Source organism: Ciona robusta, chromosome 13, assembly GCF_009617815.1.
Source record: "Ciona robusta chromosome 13, ASM961781v2".
In the NCBI taxonomy this organism is placed as follows: Eukaryota; Metazoa; Chordata; class Ascidiacea; order Phlebobranchia; family Cionidae; genus Ciona; species Ciona robusta.
Window position 1 is genome coordinate 2,481,098 of NC_143247.1, and position 18,407 is coordinate 2,499,504.

General features: G+C 33.7%; 3 protein-coding genes across 26 annotated transcripts in view; 1 reads left to right on the forward strand and 2 right to left on the reverse strand.

Moving 5' to 3' along the window:
• Positions 1-2,460, reverse strand: part of LOC149725768 (syntaxin-6-like) — a 17,792-nt gene extending 15,332 nt beyond the window's left edge. For all 23 annotated transcript variants that reach the window (XM_089891172.1, XM_089891170.1, XM_089891171.1 and 20 more), the window contains exons 1-4: positions 2,272-2,460; positions 1,973-2,142; positions 1,242-1,399; positions 735-851 (exon numbers count right to left, since the gene is read on the reverse strand). In XM_089891172.1, the coding sequence (XP_089747298.1) occupies positions 735-851; positions 1,242-1,399; positions 1,973-2,142; positions 2,272-2,306 (480 nt within the window). In that variant the 5' untranslated portion in view covers positions 2,307-2,460. The remainder of the gene's footprint in view (positions 1-734; positions 852-1,241; positions 1,400-1,972; positions 2,143-2,271) is intronic.
• On the reverse strand, positions 2,459-17,465 carry LOC149725769 (mutS protein homolog 4-like). 2 transcript variants are annotated; one of them, XM_089891151.1, is made up of 21 exons: positions 17,071-17,465; positions 16,710-16,800; positions 16,291-16,473; positions 15,878-16,073; positions 15,439-15,554; positions 14,655-14,828; positions 14,092-14,253; positions 13,597-13,753; positions 13,144-13,213; positions 12,519-12,683; positions 12,161-12,285; positions 11,732-11,835; positions 11,176-11,300; positions 10,621-10,802; positions 10,153-10,287; positions 9,822-9,950; positions 9,243-9,326; positions 8,593-8,683; positions 7,945-8,086; positions 7,383-7,457; positions 2,459-7,063 (listed from the first exon to the last, which is right to left on the reverse strand). In XM_089891151.1, the coding sequence occupies exons 1-21, from the start codon at positions 17,405-17,407 to the stop codon at positions 6,892-6,894; spliced, it is 3,015 nt and encodes a 1,004-aa protein (XP_089747277.1). In that variant the 5' UTR covers positions 17,408-17,465; the 3' UTR covers positions 2,459-6,891. The 2 variants fall into 2 exon arrangements, with proteins under 2 accessions (XP_089747277.1, XP_089747278.1); XM_089891152.1 differs by lacking the exons at positions 15,439-15,554; positions 15,878-16,073; positions 16,291-16,473.
• On the forward strand, positions 5,312-6,490 carry LOC149725770 (uncharacterized). Its single transcript, XM_089891198.1, has 2 exons — positions 5,312-5,498; positions 6,066-6,490. The coding sequence occupies exons 1-2, from the start codon at positions 5,312-5,314 to the stop codon at positions 6,488-6,490; spliced, it is 612 nt and encodes a 203-aa protein (XP_089747324.1).
• Positions 17,466-18,407: the final 942 nt, after the last annotated feature.

Here is an 18,407-nt window from a genome sequence, read left to right on the forward strand (position 1 = left end):
ACCAAATAATCTAGTAATAACACTACATTATTACAAACTACAGTCTCGATTTCTGTAATAATCAAATAAATTGTTCTGAATTAATTTCATGATAAATGTGACAGAAATAATAAGCAGAGCGAACATAATAGGATTAAACGTGTGTTCAAATCATAACTATGCCATGTATTATTATGGTTTTAAGATTGCTGGTTCAGCCAAGTACGACATCCTCTCTAATCTACAAGTATTATGATGTCATAAACTTAAGTGACAGGATTTATATCTTAGCCCGAAATTGTAATCTACAGTCGTGCATTTTTTCAAATAAAAAAGAGAATTTGAAAAAAAAGAGAATTATTTAAGAATTTGAAAATTTACATTTTTAAAACTTACAATAAGATTCAAAATCGTATAATTTCAGATGACTTTTAAACGCAAAATTAATTTAAAAGTTGCATGGCAAAATTTCTTCTACTTTTTATTGTATATATAAGTAAATAAGTTATGTTGATTTAATACGCTCAAGTTCTTAATTTAAAAATTCAAATTTTTTTCACGAATTGCAAACAAATAATAATAGTTTAAGTGCCAAATACAATTTCACACACTTAAAACTAATATAAAATTTTTGCACTAATTTACCAATTAATACCTAATTATTAGCATTGTTATGTAAAGTGGCATACAAAGTGTGTCGAAATGAGTATAAAATATATTAATGTTATTGTAATGCAGCGAGGCATATTATATACCTGTTGTTTTTGCTGGTGGTCATCTATAAATGCATTGTTTTCGTTTTCGTTGGCAATATGGAGTCTAGAATATCTGTCTTTGTCTTTTTTATGGTTTAAACCATTTTGAAGAAGGTTCTGTATTATAAAAAGATAGTTTTATAGGCTATAAATTTAATAAACTGTATTTAAACTGCACTTTAACAATGTCGCACCAGATTTTACCCTGCTGTTAGGTGTCTATACAAACAAGCAGAAACAAAGTATATTGCATTCGTCACATTAATCAATGAAGTTCCCTATGTTTGACAACTATGAGTGTAACTGTATTTTAACAATGTCACTCCAGATTTTACCCTGCTGTTAGGTGTCTATACAAACAAGCAGAGCTAAAGTATATTGCATTCACCACATTAATCAACGAGGTTTCCTATGTGCAACAACTATAAGTGTAACCACATTTTAGCAATGTCGGCCCAGATTTTGACAAAAACTAAATAGTATGACTCATATTATAATATCACTTACATTTCTTAAGAGTTTATCAGCTTTTGCTTTAGCCTGGGGGTCATTTAGTTCGTTTTTCATTTCCACGATTCGGTTTCTGGTGGCTGAGATAAAATCTCGTCGAGCAGACAACTCAGATCCGTCTATTCGGAACTTGGCGGGGTTGCATTCGACGATGCGTGAAGATGGGGTTAAGGGGTCAATATATTAATACGGATGAATGGTTTTTGAAAGTCGGGTTAATTTTTGGGGGCGGTTAATGGGTTATGTAGTATTGCCGTTAAAATGAGACATCATAAGGAGTGTAATTAAGTGTCTTCCCCAAGGACATATACGCCCACAATGGTAGCAACACCAAGATTTGAACCTGTATCCATTGTTCTAAAGGCATGCCATTAAATAAATAAAAGAATAAGTACTAGTTTTATATGGATGAGATCATAAAACATGACATTTTTAGGCCAGAGTTGGTCCAACACTGCATTAAAACGAGTAATATTATACCATAACTAGTTAAAACTATAATAAATTTTGGCCAGAGTTGGCCCATTACCCAAGCAATAACATAAAAACTAGTACAAATACATAAAAACTAGTACAAATACATAAAAACTAGTACAAATACTAAAAAACTAGTACAAATACATAAAAACTAGTACAGTACAAATACAACTAGTACTAGTATAAATACATAAAAACTAGTACAAATAAATAGCTTAAGTTTAAAATTATAATAAATATTTAAAGGATATCAATTGTTTCGTCTAAATCTTCTAAATCCCACTCAATGCTTCGGAGCCCGTTTCGTAAATCGTTGCTAACTTTATCGTAGTCTCCACGCTTCATTGATTTCGTCTCGTTTAGCATGTCTCGCCACCGGGAGTGCAATTCCCGACAATTGTTTATGGATTTTTCTACCTCGCTAAAAAAAAACATTTTTTTTTAATCTTTAGTGAATTTATTTATTTACATGTGTTTGTGTTTCGTAGACAAACACTCGGTTTATAAATTAATATAACACATAATAACAAATATAGTATCACAATTTTACCTTTTCACAACAAAAAATGGATCTTCTACTGACATTTTGGCACTTTTATCACAGTTTCCTTGAAACGACTCTTATATTTTATCTCAACACAGAAGAAATTGTCACAGCTTGCAGTTTCACTCTATGTTTTTTTCTCGATAAAACTCAATAATAAATAAAACCTAGTAAACACATGGCTAAAAATCTGTAAAATAATAAAAATAGCTAATTGCTGCTTAAACAGTGAAAATAAAAGTCATTATAACACGGATGTTCTTTTTCATACACCTTGTTCCCACTTATGAGTTACCACCTATGTAACTTTAATCTTTTTTTACTGTATGGCTGACAATCTAGACAACCAATTAGTGACCACTGGGTTAATTGAAGCAATTGCCAACAAGTGTCTTGCCCAAGGAAACTTACGCCTACAATGGTAATGAGTAATGACTACAAGTAGGGATGCACATTACAGAATAATTAGGTATTCTAGGATATCCTAGAATACTTTAATTCGAATCTAGAATTCCGAATCTAGAATTTCGAATCTTTTTATATTTATAGGAAAAAAAAATTTTACCCACAAAAGTCAGTTTATTGACCCTTTCATAACAGCCTTGTTGGATCTTGACTTGTAAAATGATCAAAAATTGTACTATTGGGTAGTTTTTGCGTTATGAAACGTATAGCAGGCTATTAAAAGACGTTACGAAACGTTTACTCTCGAAAGTCCCACAAACACAAAAATATTTTTTTTTCAAAATTAATAACTTTCAAAAATTGTTAATATAGTATATGAGATGACGTGTAATGACGTCATTAAACAGAATACCGAATCCCGTAAATAGATTCGAATACAAAAGGATTCGAATCTCATGGATTCGAAATTCTGTAATGTGCATCCCTAACTACAAGCCTTCTGAGATACACTAACATTTTATTCCCAAACTAAACCAATGCTGCAAAACAACAACAAAACAGGTTTCCGACAACTAAGTCATTAATTGGATCAAATTACAAAAGCCAGAGTTCAGAACATGTTACACAATTTTTCCAGTGCTTTGGCCCACCCCAGAGCATAAAACACACTTGAAAACATAAAAACAGACACTAATATGAAATAGGATACTCCGTAGGGGTATTAGGCTTTAAGGCTACACCAATGTTGTAATGTATTTTCAAGACAGAAAAGGAAAATGGGTCAACTATAAATAGACACTTATGTTCTATGTACTTAACATAGGCGTCATGTTTTTTAACTTTTTTCTATTGAAGTGTGGGGTGACATTGTTAAAATACAGTTACATTCATAGTCTTCAAACATAGGGAACTTCATTGATTAATGTGGTGAATGCAATATACTTTGGCTCTGCTTGTTTGTATAGACACCTAACAGCAGGGTAAAATCTGAGGTGACATTGTTAAAATACAGTTACACTCATAGTTGTCAAACATAGGGAACCTCATTGATTAATGTGGTGAATGCAATATACTTTGGCTCTGCTTGTTTGTATAGACACCTAACAGCAGGGTAAAATCTGAGATGACATTGTTAAAATACAGCTACATTTATAGTTGTCAAACATAGAGAACCTAATTGATTAATGTGGTGAATGCAATATACTTTATACAATAAGCATTTGAACACTTTAATACACGATACACAAAACAAAAACAGATTATACGTAACTTTAAAATGATTACAACATCTATAGCTTAAACAAAACTCTATAAAGCCAAGTTTACTAAAAAATCTTACAAATACTGAAAAACAATTGCTAAAAATGTTCTGAAATCGAATGTAATGGACCAGTAGGCTATTATACTCTTTTGAAACTGGTTTAAAATTAACTGGAACCATTTTCCCAAAAGTTAAACTACTAAAAATTGACCTAAGCTAAACTTTAAGTCCATTTTAGCTGTTTCTATTGTTGTAAATCTTACTTTCGCCATTTCCCTTAAAATAACTAAGAACAGTTCTATATACTAAACTACACAAACATAATTTTTCATTCAATATTCTACTCTGTACGGTTGACTAATAGATTTTTTCGCTGTTGTAAAATCGAACAAATAAATCACAAAAGGTAATTCTATAGGTTGACTAATAGACTTTTCAGTTGCTGTTCTATTGAAAACGAAACCAGTATCTAACTCCACAACACTAAACAGTACTTGATAGCAGGAGAAGCGTCCGAAACTGGAGACCGCCGTCTCGCGCGTCACTTATGGTATCACAAACCCCTTTGTTTCGTAAACTCGTTTCCTTTTGACGTCATAGACGTCTGCCACGCTTGACTGATTGCGACCTACGTCATAATTTGTTGGCTGTAAATACTGAATGCAAACACGAAGTCAAACTTTCTCGTTTTAGCACGGAAAACGTTATTCATATTTTAATCTCCGACTTAAACACCAAATACGGATTTGGTAGAGACCCCATGCTCACAGCCGAACGATTTTACGCGTATTTTGACACATTTTGAAGTAGTTTTTACCCGTAGTGTGTTTTTAATTATTGTCATTTTGCTTCTTATTTTTATTGTTTTATTAATTTGAAGACATAAATAATAAATTATGTTATTACTCATTTAAACAATAAATTCAGTAGGCACCCGGCAAAATTACTTACAAGCGATTTTATATAAAATAGCGACCGTTTTTTTCGTGTAAAATTTACGCACATATTAATTTGGTTTAGAAAAATACTTTTTACTCTATACGAGTTAATTTATAGCCTACCGTATTTTAGGTTTAACAGCCAAGGAGTTTTTACTAACGGCGTGTTTTTACCGAATATCGTTTTGCTGCTAAGATCAATTTCTTCGTTATTTTAATTAATCTGATCTTCGCTACTGTATTCGAAGATATAAATACAACGTATATTTCACACATTAACGATTTCCAAGAGTTTTAAGCAATTTCCGGTAACTGGCATACAAAACAAGACACTTTATTACGTTTTAATGATAGTTTACGACCGCATAATTAGATCAATGGCCCAATTACTATGGGAAATTACTAATTTACTTACTAATTCGTATTTACTCGTTCATTTACAATGGAAAAAACTCCAGAAATGGCAAACGGCGATACGACCTACCTACGCCAGCGGCATACAGGGAAAAAGTCAAAGTACTCGCCCAAGTCTAAGAAAAAACGGGCAGAAGCAAAAGCGGGCGGGGACTTGAGCCCAAAAATTGAAAAACAGAAACTAAAATGTAATATTCAAACCGAAACGAAAAATGGTAAATATTATATAGAAATAATATTTGGTGATTTTTTAAGTCTATGTCGGTATTACTAAATTTTTTATTTATCCATTAGCGTGTTATAACGAATGTCGTTTTAGAGTTACTTCAAATATTTTCGCTTTTCTACTAACTTTTCCGATCTTCGTTACCGTTTTATTCTCGCATGGCAAAGCAACAACAGTCGTTATAACACGAGTATTATATTACCTCGTCTGTAACTTTCTGCGTGATTTTGTTACATAGTACGGTGGGGAAAACGGGACACATTTAGCACAAAATATTCAAATATACTTATCGTGTTTTAAACATTTAACAACGGTCTATGGTAGTCGTGAGGATACGGTTTTATAATTCTTTGAATTTATTTTATTCGTTTACTGCCAAATGGAACGAGAAAAAAAGAATAAAAAGGTATCCCATCTTCCCCCACCCTACTATAATAGTAACAGTATTCCATAAAAAAAGACACGAGGTGTATGAATAAAACACCTGTGTTATAACGACTATCATTACCCCGACGTGCGATGATAAACAAGTTACATTCATTCGTTATTCTTTTAGTTTCAGAATCTGAAAATGAATATCACCAGCAAAAAATACAACCAGATTTTGAGGCAGATATTCCAGCCCATTACGTAGTAGAGCAGACATGGTGTGAAAAATTATTTGAAATTTTGCACAATTTCATGTTCCATAATTCGCGTAAAACTGGATTTTACCGAATTCACCCTACTAAAGCAAAAGAGCTTTATTATGACATAATCAGAGAGCAAGAGGAAGGGAGGAGAGACGTGTTTGAGCAAAGAGTAAACGAAGAGAGAAAGAAGAGGAGAGGGGAGAGCTTCCAGGAGGAAAAAACGAGGAGTGATTATGAGATAGAAGAAAACCGAAGATTTGAAAAATTTTTCATTTTTATGACGGGATTGGTGATAGTCACTTGTTATCCTTTTGCGTTGTACGTTGCGCTTACTAAACAAACACACTGACTCATATAAAACTGTATTTTCATCTGAAACTTTATAAGAACTGACAAAGAAAAACTGCATGTAAAAATAGCCAACAAAAAGAAAAAAAGTTAGATTTTCACAGCGTTTTAAACTAGGCTTAAAATGTCTGTTTTTACCATAAAATTAAAGTAAAATCTATTAAAAAACTGCTTAAAAACTAACAAATAGTAGAAAACTATAGAAAAAAGTTAAGTACTTGTAAAATCATAGAAAAATGTTTAAAAACCTTGTTTTATAAAAAACAAACAAAAATAGGTCAAACTGAAATACTTTTTACCTTAAAAGCATGGACGCAAAAAGTTGTTTCAAAAAACTATATTTATAAAACCAGAAAACTTTGTTAAAAAAAAGAAAATAAAAATTAAAAAACAAACAAAAATTCAAACTGAAATACCGCTCTCTGGCACCATCTGGTGAGCAGAGTTGCTCTTCTCAAACAGGGAGGAAACGGGGGCAAGCGGTTGATCATCTGGCGGTGTTTTACCAGTTTCATTATCAGGATTAGGCGATGTTATATTTACACTAATTTCTTTTTCATACTCTTCTCGTAACCTGAAAAAAAGTTCAGAGACAAATAATAAACGTAGAAGTTAATGTAACTTATTTATCTTCACGTGGCGGGGCAATGTCAGTTATAACATAGGTGTTGTGTTTCTTTAAGCCCTGTTTTTTTATGAGTTGCTATATTAAGTAACATTGTAGGTGATTGTATTTTTATCTTTTATTTCTATTTTTTTTTTTAATGGCTGGCACTTTAAACAACCCATTAGTGACCACTGGGTTGGAGCAGTTGCCATTAAGTGTCTTTCTCAAGGACACATCTGCCAATAGCATTAGCACAACCTTCTTTTATTATATAAATGTAACATACCTTTTCAGATATTCCTTTAAAGCTTCACTGCTTAACTTAGAACTTCTAGAGACTTGAAGTAATTTTGTGGCAAATCTAGAAAATTGTAATTCCTATATCATAACTGTATAATATTTAAAACCTTTTAAAACTAATGGTCACAGTGCTGAGATTTATTCTATATGTGTGAGGTCTATTAGAGTCTAAGATTATCTCAATACCTAGATGTATATATAGTAGGGTGGGGGAAAATGGGACGACTTTAGCACATAATATCCAAATATTCTGATCGTGTTTTAAACAATCAACAACCGTCTATGGGAGTCGTGAGGACACAGTTTAATAATTCTTTGAATGTTCTTTGTTTACTAGCAAATGATACGAGAAAATAGAATCAAAAGGTGTCCCATCTTTCCCACCCTTCCATTTATACATAGATATAAGTATGAATGAATATCACTTATGCCCACATGGCTGTGGAACAGCAGTGCCTACTTACGAGTTACCATGTATGTAACTTTGTGAATGGCAGTTCTTCACATAAGTTAGATTCATTCATTCATATAGTACCCCAATAATTCACCTGTAGTCAGCATTATCCTTTTTCCTCTCAGCAGTTGTAACAATATCAGCCGTATCTGAAGTCTCTTGCATACTGGCTGCTATTTCCCGCGCTTGTGACATCACAGAGGATGGAAAATTGAACAATTCCGCTAACTGTAGACCTGGAATATAATATATTTATTTCATGTAATGCCTAAAAGAATGAATTTAACCTATTTAAATGCCTGATTGAATGTAAGTTATTCATCCTTGCATGGAAGGTTATGATAGTCGTTAAAACACGGGTGTTCTGTTTCATACACCTTGTGACCACTTTAAAGCTATGAATGATTGAATGAAGAACGTAACCTCTTTATCCTTGCATGGTGTGGCAACTAAAGTCGTTATAACACAAGTGTTCAATTACAAAAACTTTATGACCGCTTTCAAGTTACAATGTATGTAACTTTGTGGGTTATTTTTTAATTTATAGTTGATCATTTAGACAACCAATTAGTTAACACAAAAAAGCCGGCATGACGTGTATGAAACAGAACACCCGTGTTATAAAATTTATAGGGCTTATTTAATTTATATTAGTATATTTATGTAGTCCTAAATGAGATCCCAATTTGAGATATCATTTATATTCATATTAAAAACATATTTAAAGTTAATAAAATTTTACCGTAATGTTTTTCTTCTGTGTGTCCTTTTGACAAAACATAAGTGTAACTTACTTTTCGTAAACTGCCTTTCGCAGAAACTATGTGTTGTATCTAAAAAGACACTCATGTTATAACTCAACAGTGAGCATGAGGTGTATGAATACACCATGTGTGTCTGGTGTATAAGAAGACACCCATGTTATAACTTGACAGTGAGCATGAAGTGTATGAATACACCATGTGTGTCTGGTGTATAAGAAGACACCCATGTTATAACTCGACAGTGAGCATGAGGTGTATGAATACACCATGTGTATCTGGTGTATAAGAAGACACTCATGTTATAACTCAACAGTGAGCATGAGGTGTATGAATACACCATGTGTGTCTGGTGTATAAGAAGACACCCATGTTATAACTTGACAGTGAGCATGAGGTGTATGAATAAACCATGTGTGTCTAGTGCATAAGAAGACACTGATATGCCTATGTATTTTTGGGCAAGACACTTAAAATACGTTTCTCAAACCCAGTGGTCACTAATAGGTTGTAGCACTCTGGATGTTGGGGTAAGGGGCCAACTCTCGCCTAAACCTCAGCTCCAATGACATGCCATGCTGTAGTATCTTACCCATATAGAATATAAAACAGATAAAAAGACAAAACATACCTGCATATGATAATTTTCCACGTTGGGGTAAATTGTCTCCAAACGACACAACTCAAGAAAATGAGTTGCAAAAAATGTGAAAGACTGAAAATTAAAAACACATTTCAGATTTTTACAGCCGTTATTGTAATTTAATAGATGAATAGATGTCACTTAATTATCCAATGGCAGTCGTTATAACACAGGTGTTCTGTTTCATACACCTCACGCCTGTTTACGTGTTATCACATATGTAACTTTGTCGGTCACTATTTAATACAATCCAAAAGGGGCCACTAGGTTACAGCAATTGCCATTATTTATAAAAAAACAAGTTAGTGGTCACTAATGAGTTGTCAAAAAAAAAAATAAATAAATAAATAATCACCTACAAAGTAACATACATGGTAACTCGTAAGCTGACAGGCGTACAAACACCCGTGTTATAACGACTGTCTTTCCGGCAACAGGAGCATAAAGTAAGTTACATTTATTCATTCAAACACGCCCGTAATGATAGCAGCATCAAGTCTTGAACCCATAACCTTTCAGCTACAGCCAAACCACTGTACCATAGACAGTTATTATAACACTAAATACCTTTTGAACTAGCAGGAATTCTGAAATAGCCCAACATAGTCCAATTCCTTCTTCAGTTGATGTACCGCGGCCTAATTCATCGATTAGAATTAAACTGTTGCCTTCGCAGTTTTGTAAGATGTAGTTTATCTGGGGGGAGGGGCGTGTAAATATGATGGACCTTGTGCTCGCTGTCGAGGTATAACGGAAGTTGGATTTTATTATACGCCAGACACACATGGTGTATTCATACACGTCATGCTCACTGTCAAGTTATAACATGGGTGTCTTCTTATACACCAGAAACACATGGTGTATTCATACACCTCATGCTCACTGTCAACCCCCAAACCTCTTTCATCTCGAGCACAAACGTAGAAGAGTTCGTCTCCATGTCGTCATCACTTCCGATCCTCGAGAAGATTTGATCCGAGATGCGGAAAGATGCAAAGTCAGCTGGGACGAAACATCCGATCTGTGCCATCACCTGGAAATGAACAAATAAATAAAAAATTTACCAAATGGTGATTGTATCCAATTAATTGATGAATAAATATATTTTCATTAGTTTGTAAATACAAATAAATGTAACTTATTTATTCTTGCATGACGGAGCAACAATAGTCGTTATAACACCGGTGTTCTGTTTTATACACCTCGTGCCCGCTTACGAGTTATCATATATATAACTTTTTGGGTGATTATTTTTTAATACATTTAGACAATCCAAAAGTTGAAGCAATTGTCGTTAGGTTCTTTACCCCAAAAATGTAGTGTAACTAAAAAAGAAATTTCCTAAAACTTCAAGAAAAAAACCTACCTGTAATAAGGCTATCATTTTCAAATAAGTTGACTTGCCGCTCATATTTGGTCCCGTAATCACGCTAAAGTTGGTCCCATCAGCTGCGTATATGTTGTTTGGGACCAAAGATGGCAGCACACGATCCAACACAGGGTGCCGACCACTTTTAACTGCCAGAGTGTCCGTAAATTCGGGACGAACTAAAAAATGTTGTTTTACAAAGTTTTCAAGATATTTTACTTATCCTTGCATGGCCGGCATATGATAGTTGTTGTTACACAGATGTTCTGTTTTAAATTGTAAATAAATTAATATTTTTTTAATAAGAAGCATATTTTCATAAGAAACCACTGGATTGGAGCAATTGTCGTTAAGTGTCTTGCCCAAAGACATATACGCCCACAATGGTAGCAGCGTCAAGCCTTGAACCCATTACCTCTAGGCTATAGGCAGGCACACAAACTAAATTATCAACGGCCTTAAAAATAAGTATACGTACATATTAAAATAAATAAAAAAAGTATAAACAATATATATATATATATATATATATATATATATAAAAGTACCTACCACAATCTGTAACTGTTCTAACATGTGCAAATGACATAAGCATATCTAGTGTAGATACAATCTCAGATAGGTTGTATAAACATCCTATACAAGTCCGCACTTCTGATAAGAGCTCTGTTACAAGACTATGGGAAAAAAGAAAGGTATTGTTAATACACAAAGCAGTTATCTAATATATATCAAATAAAATGAATCATAAATGTAACTTGTTTATTCTCACGTGGCCAAATAACAGTCGTTATAACACGGGTGTTCTGTTTCATACACCTTAGGCCTGCTTACAAGTTACCACGTATGTAACTTTCTGGGTTAATTATTTATTTATTTTTATATATGGCTGACACCTTGGACAAACCATAAGGGACCACTGGGGTTAAAGCAATTACGTAGCAGGTTTATGAACTGTTTGATAAATTAAAAGTTGGAACTTTTATTACTGGTATCGACATTTTGATGTTTTATGTAGATTATTTTTACTAAATTGAAACTGAAATCATGGAAAAGCAGCACAGTCACAGTAGAATAAAAACCACAAAGGTAAAATCATACAACTTACGAATCTGATAACAAGTTGATGTCTTTAACAGATATTTCAACTCTGTTGTTTAGTCTCATAAGATCTTCTGTAGTGAAACTGTATGATGACTTTGTTTTGGAAACCTATAGGAAGACACCCATGTTATAACTTGACAGTAAGCATGAAGTGTATGAATACACCATGTGTGTCTGGTGTATAAGAAGACACCCATGTTATAACTCAACAGTAAGCATGGGGTGTATGAATACACCATGCGTGTCTGTGTATAAAAGTATAAGAAGACACCCATGTTACAACTTGACAGTGAGCATGAGGTGTATGAATATGATGTATAAAAATATATATAAGCCTAGCCTAGTATATAAGAAGACACCCATGGTATAACTCAACAGTAAACATGAGGTGTATGAATATACCGTGTGTGCCAAACAAGTAACTCCTATATACCTTTATAAAGTCAGATGGCAGTTGATCTGTTGCTTTTGTAGCTAGTTGTATATGAAAGCCACGTGATATAGTATAAGCACTTTTCAATGGTAGCCCATGTTTGTCACCAAGCTGTGCTATTAGTTCTGTAGAAAGTTTGGAACAGTTTTATACAGTACTGTGTGGCCATATACACCTTATGCTCGCTGTAACTTACATTATCCTCGCTAGGCCGGAAAACGACAGATAATATAACACAGGTGTTTATACACCTGGTGCCAGCTTACGAGTTACCATGTATGGTACTTTGTGGGTGATTAATTGACATTACACTTATGACTATCACACATAAGGCCTATACTATGTCTAATTAACTTACCATTTATATCTTCAATTAGTTCAGTATATGTGATCCTTGAAAGGTCTAATACGCCATGTAGTCCCTGCTTTACCGCGAAACAACGTTGGGTTTTCATATTTAAATGCCCCTTAGTGTATCTTGCATCTTCATGTATAGTTCGGTTTATTATATCAACGATACAACCTAAAAATGCAAGATATATTAGGGCGGGGTAAAACGGGACACGTTTTCAGTCTTTTTATAGTTTGTTTGGTAGTATACAAAGAATTTACAGTAATATACAACTTACTATAGTAGAGTGGGGTAAGATAGTCTATGTTTTCATTCTCTTTTATCATTCGTTTAGTAAGAAATAAAGAATATTTAAGAATTGTGCAATTTACTTAAGGTTCTTGCCCAAGGATACTGCGCCCACAATAGTAGCAGCAACGAGCCTTGAACCTGTTACCTCTGGTTTTATAAACAGGCAGTCAAAAGTGAAAGTGTTGAATAGTTCTTAAATTCTTTAAATAAATGTTGTATAAATAAAAAAAATTATATAATTTAAAATAGACATTAACATACTGAACTATAAAGTAGTAAATTAGTTTTTAAATTACTTAAATAAATATTGTATTAAAATATAAGGTAGAGACTGACGTACCGTATCTAGCATCTTGTAATGAAACCTTATATGCAACAAATAATTCACATTTTGCGTGGGATAATACGTCCTATTAAAGTAAAAAAACAGAACATTTTTAGATTATTTTTAAAGCAGATACAAAGGGTATATAAAAAAATTGAAATATAAAAAATAATAAAAAAATATAATTGCCCAAAAGTTGCATTTTGCGGTAACTTATAACTAAGCGGGCTTAGGGTGTATAAAACAGTAAAGTTGCGTTATAACCAGTAACGACTATCATTATACTGCCAAGCAAGGTTAAACAAGTTATATTTATTTATTTTTTCAAATTTGGTTACTCGTAAGCGGGCATAAGGTCTATGTAAGAAAACACCTGTCTTGCCCCAGGACACAAGAATGAATAACATTTATGTAAACTTTTACATATATATGTACTTATATATATATATAAATATACTTGGAACTTACACTTAATGCTGGTACCAGCTCAGTAACATGTTTCAACAATATAGCAGTAGTCATATGTCTTTCACGAGATTTATCTGTCTCTTGTTTAGGTATTTGAACTAACGAAGATAGCAAATGGTCGATATCGATGTCAAATCGTGCCAATACAGACTGCAAGCTAGAAAATAATGAGATTGGTTAGATTTAATAATTGTAGTATGAAAAATGGTGCCATGATATATTTTTAAAACAGGGGTGACATTATATGTTTTAGTTTTACATAAAACAGCTTTTACCCTGCTATTATTAAAATATAAAAGGGAAAAACTGAAAAAAGAAACACTGAACTAATAAAAAACTATCCTAAAAAAAGAAACACTGCTAAATAAATAAAATCACCACAGAAAAAACTGGGAACACTGACAAAAAAGACACTGCTCAACACTGAACTACTAGATGGCAACACTGAAAAACTAAATGGCACCTCTGCAAAAAATAAATGGCAACACTGCTCACCCAAAGAAGAGCTCTGAAGAGTTTGAAAGATCCTCCACGCAATCTAGCCTCCCTTGGATGGTCTCAACATCATTAGGAGGTTGAAGGACGTTGCAACGGAGAAGACGGGATCCTCCCTGTGTCTTTGTGTGGTTCAAAACACCGTATAAAGACTGGTCGCTTCTGAAGAAAAAAATTTATTAACATTTCTTTAAGTAGGTTTTCATTTTAAAAAATAATGAAATTTAGGAGGATTTTTAAGGAAATCTTTTAGCTTTTTAGAAATTGGTAATTTGCGTTTGTCTGGCGCTGTGGCTCAATGGTTAGGCGATTGCATTGTAACCGAAGGATACCGGGTTCAATGCCCCATACTGGTAGTGGTAGGTGTATGTGTCTTTGGGCAAAACATTAAAGTGACATTGCTTCAACCCAGTGGTCACTAATGGGTTGTAGCACCCTGGATGTAGTGGTAATGGCCAACTCTGGCCTAAATCCCAAGCCGCACGTCTTGCCCCACTGTAGGACCTTACTCATGTAGATAACAAATAAAAAAAAAGTTCAAAACCTGTATAAATATTCCTTACTTTGGGTCATTTAGATTCACAGCGAGTTCCAACACAGAAGAAGTACCAGCATCTATTAAAGTAGTTTGTTCGCTGCCTTTGAATACGATCCTCAATGATTCTGATGCGTATATTGTGTTTTGAACAAATTCAACATATTTTATCAATGCTGCACTGGCTGCAAGACAGTAGTACCTGAAATAAAAAATTAAAAAATTTTAGGTCCCATGGCGAGCCACGCTGCAGGACCTCAACCATATAGAAAAGAATAACAAAGGTGTGAAAATGTAAAGTTAATCATTTTTGGTACCATTTTGCTAAAATAATTCAATCCCTAAAAATTCACAATAGCATTTTGCAAAACGGCGTGCAGTTTTTTAAGGACATATAAAGTTTACGTAACAGAAATTTGTTACATAACTAATAGAGATAGGTCAGAGGATTTTACCAGACTTTTAGGTATGCATAAAAAATAAACAGTTTTTTAGGGTGTATTTAATGTAGTAATATATAGTGATGCTTTAACTGCCCTAAAAACAAAAAAAACACCCACAAAGTAACATATGTGGTAACTCGTAGGATGGCACGAGGTGTATGAAAGAAAACACCCGTGTTATACAGACTGTTGTTGCCCTAATACACCAGAAAAAATTAGTTATATTCATTCACACCTACATATACATATATAAAAACAGTCTGGGTGTTAGGGTAATCGGCCAACTGTGGCCTAAATCCTAGCCCCCCCTGACAAGGACCTCACCCACATAGAATAGAAGAACAGTACCACTACACAAAGCATATTTACTTAGCTGTTACATCCATTACCACAGAGCTATTTTCTCTCATGACCAATCTTTTAATCATATCAAGACCATTTGTTTCATTAAAGTAATGTCTTTGTACAGTTGTTATGTTAGAACTCTGTTGTGAAATGAATAGAAGAGAGTTACTAGTTAGCATATAAAGTTACAAACCTGGTAACTTGTAAGCAGACACGAGGTGAATATAACAACTGTCGTTCATTTATTCAGTACTACTGTAACCTGCTGGGTGACTGTATTGTTTACACAGATATACGGCATAATTCTGTAAATATACTTTGTTTACTAAGAAACAAAACATTAAAGGAGAATAAAAACATGTACCATTTTACCCCAAACTACTATACCCCAATTTACATACCTAAATAACTTAACACAAATATCACACAGACACAGTACAAACAAACTATGTCTATAACATACCTGAAAATTCTCATTCACAAATTTGAACACTTGTGCCATGCTCCCATTATCACACATCGTGCTTGGAAAAACTATTTCAATTGGAGACAAAATCTGAAGCTTTGTGAGCGTTTTCACATAAGTTTGAGAGTCCGAAAATTGGGATAACGTCAGAATTGGATTTTTTAAGTCAATTGAAGCCATTCCTATTTCGCCTCTGTTTATAATAGTAAGGTATTGAAAGGTTTATATGAGGTATAGTTAGTAGTTTGGGTGCGTTTTGCTATTTTATTTAATATTTGTGAGGTCCTACTGTGTGGTAGTAACTCAAAAGCGAGCACGAGGTGTAAGAAACAGAACACCTGTGTTATAACGACTGTCATTACCCCGCTATGCACTGATAAATAAGTTACATTCATTCATTATTTAACTACCTGGCTAGACCCCTGCCTTCTACAATGGTCACCACAATTGAAGGATCATTATTTCTTGGCGTTTCTGATACTTTCGGAGTGTTACGACTACGTGGCGTGGTTCGTGGTGTACTTTTACATCCACTAGGTGTAACTATAGACCTCCTGGGCGTGCTCTTGGTCAAATTAGAAGAACTGGGTGCCCTGTGAAAAATAATACAGTTAAATAAATGAGTATGAATTATTTTTTCTTATGTTGTAGAGTAATGAAAGCCGTTATAATACGAGTGTTCTGTTTTATGCACCTCGTGCCCGCTTACGAGTTACTATGTATGCAACTTTGTAGGTAATTATTTTTTTATGTATTACTATATCTGTCAAAATATTGTTTTCTTGTAGTAATAGTAAATTAGTATGTAGATCTGAGTATTTATATTTACCTGCTATTTGGCCTGAAGACTGGTGTTCTTTGTGCTACATTAGGAAAAGATCCAACTCTTTTTGGAGGGTAACCACTGGGTACCTGGAACACTGTGCAGAAAAATAAATGAATTTAACTTATTTATCCTTTGTTGGGCAATGACAGTTGTTATAACAGAGGTGTTCTGTCTTATTTGAGAAAGCATGTAAGTAACTTTGTGGGTGATTCTTTTTGATGGCTAATAAAACAATTCTATTCAAAACCTGTTGTGTTTGGGTCATAACAAATTATGCCAGTGCCGTCAAATTAAGCCTAAGTTGTCATTGTCTCACTATGTGAAGATAAATAAGTTACACTCATTCATTTATTCAATATTTTACCTGGGGTACTTGACTTGCTGGAAGTAGAAGCTTCATCAGAAGCAAGGAGAGTCCTGTCCGTAAAGTTATGTGATAACTTCACTCTGTTCTTTGGTGTGCAACTATTACTTGAATTAGCTTGAAAATTTGATTTTGCGACAAAAACATAGTTGCATTTAGGTGTAGTAGGTGTAAATGGTGATATATTAGCTCGGTTAGAAGGCCCAGCTTGTTCTATTGTTTTATGGAACGTACTGTCACATACTGTGGAAGATTGCAATGTTGTTTCGTCGCCAAAATCGGATGTTTCTGGAGTTTCAAGAAGTCCGTATCTGTATTTAGGATTTCTATGTGTCATTCTGTACTAAAATAGAAAGAATATATCTTTATATAGAAGTAAAAAACTCTCCTTTATGTATTAGGTTACTTCCGGTAGCAACAACAAATGAAAATATGCTTTGTTCAGCCTAAAATTCTACAACGTATTATAAACCTTTACAAGTTTATATATAAGTAACTCGTAAGCTGTCACAAGGCGTATGAAACAGAACAATCGTGTTATAACGAGTGACGCTTTCCGGTCACGCGAGGATAAAGCAGTTTACAACTTTACATTCATTCATACACATATAAATACATGGGACTATACAGAGAAGACGGAAAACTTTTTCCGCTAGGCGTCGGCAATTATTTAAATTAAAAAATACGAAAAAACGCACAAAAAACACTACAAAGTGTTAATAAGTGTAAAACAAATTAATTAAATAATAATAATACCTTTATAAATATATAAAACACTAGTAAGAACATATTTCCCACATTAGGTAGGTTATATACGCTCTTTCGTTGTGTTTATTTTCGTCGACTCTGTGGTGTAGCGGTTTGCGTGCGGTCGTTTACTCCATTTGTTTCATTTTTATCGGGTTCGAGTCCCGCACAGTGGAATACTTTTTTTTTTTTTTCAAGTTTTTTTTGTTTGATTAGCACGAACGAGTTTGGAGTTAGGGGTTTATATCTATGTGTATAAACCGTGAAACTAACTGCTCCCTATAGAATAGAGAACCGAATTTGTCATCGACTCCTAGCGGAAAAAAATTTCCGTCTTCTCTGTATAGCTCCATTTCATATAAATAGCCCTGACATCTTACAAGCTCTGTACTACGACTGACATAGACTTATAAAATCTAAAGCTAACTATAGATTAGCAATCAGTAGGCTTCTAATAATAAAAAACATTTGAACGCCCGCATTTTGTTTACATTTTAAAATTGCTTGCTCGAAATTTTCCCGCGTTTTCTCGCTTTTGCCATTTAAAAATAGACATCACAAAACGTAATTTTTTAAGGGACAAAATCCTT